The 10472-nt window shown below is 45.3% G+C and overlaps 1 protein-coding gene across 2 annotated transcripts in view; it reads right to left on the bottom strand.

Annotated features, from left to right (window-relative positions):
* Window positions 1-1025: 1025 nt before the first annotated feature.
* The window catches only part of ABCC3 (ATP binding cassette subfamily C member 3), a 120639-nt gene continuing 111192 nt past the window's right edge, over window positions 1026-10472 (bottom strand). For both annotated transcript variants that reach the window (XM_040330890.1, XM_040330891.1), the window contains exons 26-31: window positions 9834-9935; window positions 9506-9652; window positions 9161-9319; window positions 5442-5608; window positions 3252-3446; window positions 1026-1308 (exon numbers count right to left, since the gene is read on the bottom strand). In XM_040330890.1, coding sequence (XP_040186824.1) covers window positions 1200-1308; window positions 3252-3446; window positions 5442-5608; window positions 9161-9319; window positions 9506-9652; window positions 9834-9935 — 879 coding nt within the window. In that variant the 3' untranslated portion in view covers window positions 1026-1199. The remainder of the gene's footprint in view (window positions 1309-3251; window positions 3447-5441; window positions 5609-9160; window positions 9320-9505; window positions 9653-9833; window positions 9936-10472) is intronic.

Below are 10472 nucleotides of genomic sequence, written 5' to 3'. Positions count from 1 at the left end.
AACACGGCTTCCCCGTGCTTCACTGTGGCGGCGTATCGATCGCGTCATCCCCTTTATAGGGGAGACACGATCGATGACGTCACACCTACAGCCACACCCCCCTACAGTTGTAAACACTCACAAAGTGAACCCTAACTCCTACAGCGCCCCCTGTGGTTAACTCCCAAACTGCAACTGTCATTTTCACAATAAAGAATGCAATTTAAATGCATTTTTTGCTGTGAAAATGACAATGGTCCCAAAAATGTGTCAAAATTGTCCGAAGTGTCCGCCATAATGTCGCAGTCACGAAAAAAATCGCTGATCGCCGCCATTAGTAGTAAAAAAAATAAAAATGCAATAAAACTATCCCCTATTTTGTAAACGCTATAAATGTTGCGCAAACCAACAGATAAACGATTATTGCGATTTTTTTTACCAAAAATAGGTAGAAGAATACGTATCGGCCTAAACTGAGGAAAAAAAAAATGATATATGTTTTTGGGGGATATTTATTATAGCAAAAAGTAAAAAATATTGCATTTTTTTCAAAATTGTCGCTCTATTTTTGTTTATAGCGCAAAAACTAAAAACCACAGATGTGATCAAATACCACCAAAAGAAAGCTCTATTTGTGGGGAAAAAAGGACGCCAATTTTGTTTGGGAGCCACGTCGCACGACCGCGCAATTGTCTGTTAAAGCGACGCAGTCCCGAACTGTAAAAACACCTTGGGTCTTTAGCCAGCATATTGGTCCGGTCCTTAAGTGGTTAATAATAACATTTCTTCACAAAACATTTTCAGCCTCCAGTTTAGTTTTCTAGCATCATATCCAGTCAAAAAGTAAAAGCCAATATTTTATTTTATTTTTTAATTTTTATTTTTTTGTGAATATCATTTATTATAAACAAACTTTTTTTTTTTTTTGAAAAAAAATTGAATATAATTTATTTCTCCTTTTGTAAATAAATCTGGACACAGTATTTTGTACAATATTTAAATAGTCTTAATTCTCTATTTTCACCGGTCAAAATATATATATGTTGTCTGGAAATAAAAAAAAACGGCAGTCCCTTTAAAAATAATTTTTTTCTTTGATATGTTGAGAGAACTCAAAATAAACCAGTTTTGTCAATATTATTTACAAAATGGAGCTGTAAAAAAAAAAAAAAAGACGGACAGTCTGTAACAAAACATTTGAAACAAAAGAAAAAACACATTTAGGCCAGTCCAGCATCCTTCACCATGCCGTAAAATATTCCTTTAGATGCTATGAGGTTGGTGGGCGTATCGAATTCAGCTATTCTCCCCTTGTCGAGGACGAGAACCCTGGAACAGGAAAACAAAATGGTCATTTTGGCAAAGAAAAATGCGTTCATATAGACTTGGCTTTAAAGCAGAACTTAAGGACAATATACTGTTCATACTGGCTCCCTGCAGAGATCACTGGGTGACTCTTATTATCTGGGAGAACTGATACCCAAGGCCTGGTACACAGTGGCTGCACTGGTGTTTATGTATTGTAGCTTTCATCACACTAATGTATTATGAGTTGTAGATATCATATTTTTTTTAGCAGGGGTTCCCCCGAGGCTGAAAAGGTACTTCAGGGATCAGTGGCGGCTGGTGCTCAAAATTTTTGGGGGGGTGCAAACGAAAAATAAAAAAATTGCAACCCCACTGTGCCCATCAAATTCAGTCACTGTGCCATCAATTGTCACCACTGTGCCATGCCATCAAATGCAGTCACTATGCCATCAATTCGCACCACTGTGCCATGCCATCAAACGCAGCCACTGTGCCATGCCATCAAACACAGCCACTGTGCCCCTCAATTGTCGCCACTGTGCCCTTTAATTGTTGCCACTGTGCCCATTGATGCCACTGTGCCCTGTAAAATGCACTTATCTTTCTCCTTCCACGTCCCTCGATGTCTTCTCCCGCCTTGGTGACGCTTCAGCCAATCAGGTTACCGATAACCAGAATCAGTCAACCTGATTGGCTGAGACGGCCGTCAGTCTTATCCAAGGAACCCCCCCCCCCCGTACGTTCCGAGGATAAGCTTCCGGGAGACGAGGGCTGTACTGGAAAGCTGCACTTCCGCACAGCCAACCAGCTGCCGTTATTCAGGTGGTCGGCGCTCAATTTCCGGCCATCTGAATTAGACCAGCGGCAGCTGGCAACAATAACATACATTCATGCAATGCATGAATGTATGTTATTTCAGTGGCGGTGCGGAGCCACCAGAGGGGGCGGCGCTCCAGCGCCCTCTATAGACGGACCGCCACTGTCAGGGATTCGTTAAATTAATGAGTCTCCTGACCTGGAGAATGAGAGTTGATTTTTGGATTATGGCACATTCAAAGTCCCTTGTCTCACTCTCCGCTCTTTTGTGGTGTGGTCGGGAGCCATCAAATTTTTATGTACTTTTTAGAGGAATGGTGCCTATAATTTGATGTTATCCATTTGACTGTTTCATGTATTTCAAGGGTTCCTCTGTGTTGAGAAGAAGGGCTGCTCCACACTGAAGCCGGAGCTGGGACCCAATCATGTGACCAACCAGAGTGCCATGAGACTAGGCAAGAAATAGGCATCTTTAGGCTTAGGGGCAGATCCACAGAACAATTACGCCGGCGTATCTATTGATACGCCGCGTAATTTAAAATTTTGCGCATCGTATCTTTGTTTTGTATCTACAAAACAAGATACGACGGCATCTCGGCTGGATCCAACAGGCGTACGTCTTAGTACGCCGTCAGATCTAAGATGCAATTTTTCGGCGGCCGCTAGGTGGCGTTTCCGTCGAATTCCGCGTTGAGTATCCGCGTTGAGTATGCAAATTGGCTAGTTACGGCGATCCATGAACGTACGTCCGGCCGGCGCATTTTTTTACGTCGTTTGCATTCGACTTTTTCCGGCGTATAGTTAAAGCGACTGTTATGAGGCGTACTCAATGTTAAGTATGGCCGTCGTTCCCGCGTAGAAATTTGAAATTTTTACGTCGTTTGCGTAAGTCGTTCGCGAATAGAGATTTGCGTAGAATGACGTCACCGTCGGAAGCATTGGCCTGTTCCGGGTTAATTTTGAGCATGCGCACTGGGATACCCCCACGGACGGCCCCCCGTTAACGGACTTGTAATGAACGGACGGACGGAGCGGACATGTGAAAGGGGCCTAAGAACATTTCTGTGTCTACATCTGAAGTTAATTTCAGCTAAAATGTTTGGCAAAATAAGTTAAGTTAAGTTGAAATAAATAATTGCTGCGTGTACCTTGTGTAATCCATGATGGTGTTGAGCCTGTGTGCGATTGTCAGCACTGTGCAGTCCTCAAACTGTGTCCGGATGGTCATTTGGATGAGGTCGTCAGTCTCCAGGTCAATGGCGGCCGTGGCTTCATCCAGGATGAGGATGCGGGTTTTACGTAGGAGAGCTCGGGCGAGACATACCAGTTGACGCTGACCAACACTGCAAAGGTAAGAGTATTAGCAGAGGATGTAGAAAGTAACTTATTTCAAAACAAACACTTGCACTTCCAAAAAAAAAACTGACATATCTGAGCACAGTCATCAACGGACATCTCTAAACACCGCCATAAATTGACTAGAGATAAGCTCAAACATCGGTTGTTCGCCGAATAGCGAACTATTTGGGGTGTTCGTGGGAAATTAGAAAGCAGCGGAACACCCTTTAAAAGTCTATGGGAGACAGCAAAAGTGCCAATTTTAAAGGTTAATATGCAAGTTATTCTCATAAAAAGTGTTTGGGGACCCGGGTCCTGCCCCAGGGGACATATATCAATGCAAAAAAAAAAAGTTTTAAAAATGTCTGATTTTAATAATGATTAAAGTGGAACAATAAAATTGAAATATTCCTTTAAATTTCATACCTGGGGGGTGTCTATAGTATGCCTGTAAAGTGGCGCATTTTTCCCGTGTTTAGAACCGTCCCTGCACAAAATGACATTTCTAAAGGAAAAAAAAGTAATTTAAAACTACTCGCGGCTATAATGAATTGTCGGGTCCCGGCAATACAGATAAAAGCCATTGAAAAGAACGGTATGGGTCCCCCCCCCCCCCCCCCAGTCCATTACCAGGCCCTTTGAATCTGGTATGAATATTAAGGGGAACCCCTAACCAAAAAAAAAAAAAAGAGCTGAAGCTGTTATAGCTGCAAAGGGTGGGCCAACTCAATATTGAGCCCAACGCCATTAAAGTTCGTGGCCCAGATTCAGATAGCCTTTACGCCGGTGTATCTATTGATACGCCGCGTAAGTGCTACGAAGCGCCGGCGTATTTTCCTTTCTGTATTCAGAAAGCAAGATACGCCAGAATTTCCCTAAGATCCGACCGGCGTAAGTGTCTTACACCATCGTATCTTAGGCTGCATATTTACGCTGGTCGCTAGGTGGCGCTTCCGTATATTTCCGCGAGGAATATGCAAATTAGGTATTTACGCCGATTCAGAAACGTATGTCCGGCCGGCGCATTTTTTTACGTCGTTTACGTTAGGCTTTTTCCGGCGTAAAGTTACCCCTGCTATATGAGGGGTATCCTATGTTAAGTATGGACGTCGTTCCCGCGTCAAATTTTTAAAATTTTACATTGTTCGCGTAAGTCGTTCGCGAATAGGGCTGTACGTAAGTTACGTTCACGTCTAAAGCAATGACGATTTGCGGCGTAATTTCGAGCATGCGCACTGGGATTTTTTCACGAACGGCGCAATACATCAAATACGTGGGGTCACAGTGAATTTGCATAAAACACGCCCACATCATCCACATTTGAATTAGGCGGGCTTACGCCGGACCTCATACGTTACGCCGCCATAACTAAGGGCGCAAGTTCTTTCTACATACGGAACTTGCGCCCTAATTTACGGCGGCATAACGTATCTGAGATACGTTACGCCCCGCCGAAAGATACTCCAATGTATCTGAATCCGGCCCCATGTGAGTATAAGGGCAGGTGTCCCAATACTTTTGACAAAGTCATCAACTGACATATCTGAGCACCGTCATCAATCAGCAAGCAAGTTTTAATGTCTCAGCGTATAATCTCCCTGAGACACAGCTGACATAAGTCATCCTAGCCACATCTGAATAATAACACCCGTTTGTACAAGCTCCGCCCTTTGCGTCATGATTGTAATATCGTGCAGCATGTGGTTTGTTTTCTATAATGTACAGGTCAATAAATGGAAACGAGGTGGTTCCATGTTACCCGAACAATAATCTTATAATACCTCCGACCATTCTCTGCACCCCTCCCTATAGATCTATTGCCGAGTTTTACCACAAATGTCCATAAGGAGGAAGAAAAATAAGAAAAAAGGTACAATTTGTATTTTTCAGGTCTTGTTGTTGTCCTCTCTATCCCCGTCACCCGCCCATGAGGACCCCCATCATAAATACACCTCTGCCCATAGACAGAAAGATCTCCTGGGTGCCAGTCATGTCATTACCTCAGATTTTCTCCACCCTCCGCACACTCGTAGTCCAGTTTTTCGGTCTGGCTGGAGACAAACTTCTTCAGGTTGGATAACTCCAGTGCTTTCCAAATTTCATCCTCAGAATATTTATCAAAGGGGTCCAGGTTCATCCTCAGAGTCCCTGAAAATAGCACCGGGTCCTACAAGACGAAACACAAACAAAACACCTGTTACTTCAGGGGTCTCCAAACCTTCTAAGCAAAGGGCCAGTTTGCTGTCCTTTAGACTTTTGGGGGGCTGGATTGTGTCCAGTGGGAGTAGAAAACGACCCATCATCACAGAATGCCTCGAGCTTGGTAGTCAGTCGGAGTGATGAAATCACATTGCATCTGTGGTCAATTGGAGGAGGAATAGTGCCCCAATATTTGTGTCAGTGGAAGGAATAGCGCTCCATCAATGGTGTCAGTTGGAGGAATAGCGCTCCATCAATGGTGTCAGTGGGAGAAATAGCGCTCCATTAATGGTGTCAGTGGGAGGAATAGTGAAATATAAATGGTGTCAGTGGGAGAAATAGTGACCCATCAATGGGGTCAGTGGGAGAAATAGTGACCCATCAATGGTGTCAGTGGGAGGAATAGTGACCCATCAATGGTGTCAGTGGGAGGAATAGTGACCCATTAATGGTGTCAGTGGGAAAAATAGTGACCCATCAATGGTGTCAGTGGGAGGAATAGTGACCCATCAATGGTGTCAGTGGGAGGAATAGTGACCCATCAATGGTGTCAGTGGGAGGAATAGTGACACATCAATGGTGTCAGTGAGAGGAATAGTGCCCCATCAATGGCGTCAGTGAGAGGAATAGTGCCCCATCAATGGTGTCAGTGAGAGGAATAGTGCCCCATCAATGGCGTCAGTGGGAGGAATAGTGCCCCATCAATGGCGTCAGTGGGAGGAATAGTGCCCCATCAATGGCGTCAGTGGGAGGAATAGTGCCCCATCAATGGCGTCAGTGGGAGGAATAGTGCCCCATCAATGGCGTCAGTGGGAGAAATAGTGACCCATCAATGGTGTCAGTGGGAGAAATAGTGACCCATCAATGGTGTCAGTGGGAGAAATAGTGACCCATCAATGGGGTCAGTGGGAGAAATAGTGACCCATCAATGGGGTCAGTGGGAGAAATAGTGACCCATCAATGGGGTCAGTGGGAGAAATAGTGACCCATCAATGGGGTCAGTGGGAGAAATAGTGACCCATCAATAGTGTCAGTGGGAGAAATAGTGCCCCATCAATAGTGTCAGTGGGAGAAATAGTGACCCATCAATGGGGTCAGAGGGAGGAATAGTGACCCATCAATAGTGCCAGTGGGAGAAATAGTGACCCATCAATGGGGTCAGTGGGAGAAATAGTGACCCATCAATGGGGTCAGTGAGAGGAATAGTGCCCCATCAATGGCGTCAGTGGGAGGAATAGTGCCCCATCAATGGCGTCAGTGGGAGAAATAGTGACCCATCAATGGTGTCAGTGGGAGAAATAGTGACCCATCAATGGGGTCAGTGGGAGAAATAGTGACCCATCAATGGGGTCAGTGAGAGGAATAGTGCCCCATCAATGGCGTCAGTGGGAGGAATAGTGCCCCATCAATGGCGTCAGTGGGAGAAATAGTGACCCATCAATGGTGTCAGTGGGAGGAATAGTGACCCATCAATGGTGTCAGTGAGAGGAATAGTGCCCCATCAATGGCGTCAGTGGGAGGAATAGTGCCCCATCAATGGCGTCAGTGGGAGAAATAGTGACCCTTCAATGGTGTCAGTGGGAGAAATAGTGACCCATCAATGGTGTCAGTGGGAGAAATAGTGACCCATCAATAGTGTCAGTGGGAGAAATAGTGACCCATCAATGGGGTCAGTGGGAGAAATAGTGACCCATCAATGGGGTCAGTGGGAGAAATAGTGACCCATCAATGGGGTCAGTGGGAGAAATAGTGACCCATCAATAGTGTCAGTGGGAGAAATAGTGCCCCATCAATGGGGTCAGAGGGAGGAATAGTGACCCATCAATAGTGCCAGTGGGAGAAATAGTGACCCATCAATGGGGTCAGTGGGAGAAATAGTGACCCATCAATGGTGTCAGTGGGAGAAATAGTGACCTATCAATGGCGTCAGTGGGAGGAATAGTGCCCCATCAATGGCGTCAGTGGGAGAAATAGTGACCCATCAATGGTGTCAGTGGGAGAAATAGTGACCCATCAATAGTGTCAGTGGGAGAAATAGTGACCCATCAATAGTGTCAGTGGGAGAAATAGTGACCCATCAATGGTGTCAGTGGGAGAAATAGTGACCTATCAATGGCGTCAGTGGGAGGAATAATGCCCCATCAATGGTGCCAGTGGGAGGAATAGTGCCCCATCAATGGCGTCATTGCCAGGAATAGTGCCGAATCAATGACGTCAGTGCGAGGAGTAGTGCCACATCTTTGGTGTCAATTTGAGGAATAGCACTCTATCGTTTATATCAGTGGGAGGAAATATGCCCCACTGTTGGTGTCATTGGAGGAGTAGTGCCCTATCGGTGTCAGTGGGAGTAATAGTGCCCCACAAGATGACGTAAAAGTTGCAGTAGAGATCAGACTTTGCTGGACCTTAAATTAAACTTGTCAACCATTTTTACTTCCTAAGGGCAGACACCCCAATATGCTATGTCTATTGTTGGCCAAACCTCCCCCCTCCCCTGTGTGTGTCTCTGATTTGGTTTCACTTGACTACTATGAATTAGTCATCTAAGTGAACCCCACCCACCGCCTGCACCCTGCAAAATAAGAGTGCCCCTGTTGGCCCTCGACATGCTCTCACTGGGCAGAGTTAGATAAGTGGTGGGGGCACAGCTCAGAGGTTTGGCCAGTAATAATAGTCTGTAGTAACTCATATAGGTGGATTCAGAAAGACTTAGGCCGGCGTATCAGTAGATACGTCGGCCTAAGTCAGAATCTGCGCCGACGCAAATTTAAGCGTATTCTGGTAACCAGATACGCTTAAATTAGGCTAAGATACGAGCGGCGTAAGTGTCTTACACCGTCGTATCTTAAAAGTGTAATTTTTAGGCTGGCCGCTAGGTGGCGCTTCCATTGCGTTCGGCGTAGAATATGTAAATGACTAGATACGCCGATTCACGAACGTATGCCCGGCCGGCGCAGTACAGATACGCCGTTTCCGTAAGAGATAGGCCGCCTAAAGATAAACATGCCCCCTAGGTGGCGTAGCCAATGTTATGTATGGCCGTCGTTCCCGCGTCGAAATTTGAAAATTTTACGTCTTTTGTGTAAGTCGTCCGTGAATAGGGCTGGACGTAATTTACGTCCACGTCGAAACCAATACGTCCGTGCGGCGTACTTTGCCGCAATGCACACTGGGATATGTACACGGACGGCGCATGCGCCGTTCGACAAGGACGTCAATCACGTCAGGTCACAGTTAGTTTACAGAAAACACGCCCCCCACATCCTCATTTGAATTAGGCGCGCTTACGCCGGCCGCATTTACGCTACGCCACAACTTAGCAGGCAAGTACTTTGTGAATACAGTACTTGCCTTGCAAACTTACGGTGGCGTAGTGTAAATACGATACGCTACGCCGCCGCAACAATGCGCCGCCGTACCTGAATCCAGCTAATAGTAACCAAGTTACATCTTTCATTAGCGAATCGGCTGATTAAGATGCCCCAGGTGACTGAGCATTACAAAACGGTTGCCATCTTACCTGTGGGATAATAGTGAGCATAGATCGAAGGTCGTGAAGTCCAATCTCAGCAATATTTACACCATCGATGGTGATAATTCCCTCAGCAGCCTCCAGGATCCGGAAGAGGCACAGCGTCATGGAAGACTTTCCGGCTCCCGTCCTTCCCACAATCCCAACCTGAGCAATTAAAAAAAAAAAAAATTATCAAAAAGCCAAATTTTTTCCAACCATCATCACCAATCTGTCAGGTAACTTACAAACTCTCTTTTGCGAGACCCCGTTTTTTTTACTTTTTGCTATAATAAATATCCCCAAAAAAATAATAATAAACCTCCCATATGGTATTGAAAATTGGATTTTTACCTTTTCTCCTCCTTTAACTTTCAGGTTCAAGTTTTTCAGCACCAAATCCAAGCCGGGTCTATACCGGATAGAGTAGTTGGATAATTCGACTTCACCTTTAGTTGGCCAGCCCTCTCCCGGCTTCTTATCGTCTATACTCCAAGGAGCCTAAAAAAACGTGAGATTATGGGCGACTTTAGAGGGAAGCGCAGGGAAACCTGTGGAACAATGCGTTTCTTCTACAGGAGGAAAGCCACAATGGGCGGAAACCAATAAAACCATTCCAGTAAACACTCCAAATGCTTGTGCACAATTCAGGGAAAAACCACAAAGTTTCGATTTTACTGACCTCCGTCTCGGTCTCAGAATATTCCTTGACACGTTCCACAGCCACGATGTTTGTTTCCAGGTCGGAGGTCATCCGCACCATCCAGTTAAGTGACATGGTCACCTGTTAACGATGAGTGAAGGAAACAAATTAACACACAACTTTTCACAGATTCATTTCTCTTCCTTCTCTGGATCACCTGCAGGTTTATGGGTCCCGAGGGTGCAAGATCTTTAAAGTGAAGGTACATTATTTTATTTTTTTAACTTTGGATGGAAAAGGGAAAGGGTTTTGTACATTCGGTGACTTGTCTTGTGTCCCGGAGACGGAAAGTGAGGGGAAAACATACATTTTGAGTTGTCAGAGTAGGAATAGGACATTTTCCTATGGGGACACCTGTAGTATAAGGGGTTTCCACTCACTTTGCATCTAGGTTAGGGTGACCAGACATCCCCGATTTCCCCAGACTGGCTGCCATACTCACGGGCCGAATATGTGAGCCTTAAAAGTGGTTCTAAAGTCAGAAGGTTTTTATCTTAATGCATTCTATGTATATATTCTCAGTGTGCAGTAGCCCCGCTAATACTTACCTGAGCCCCATCTCGATCCAGCGCTGTTGAATGCGATCCTCGGCTGTCCAGGACTCTCTCTCCTGATTGG

Source organism: Rana temporaria, chromosome 12 (assembly GCF_905171775.1).
Source record: "Rana temporaria chromosome 12, aRanTem1.1, whole genome shotgun sequence".
Lineage (NCBI taxonomy): Eukaryota > Metazoa > Chordata > Amphibia > Anura > Ranidae > Rana > Rana temporaria.
The sequence above is the reverse complement of the archived record's forward strand: the minus strand, read 5'-3'. Positions and strand labels throughout refer to the sequence as shown.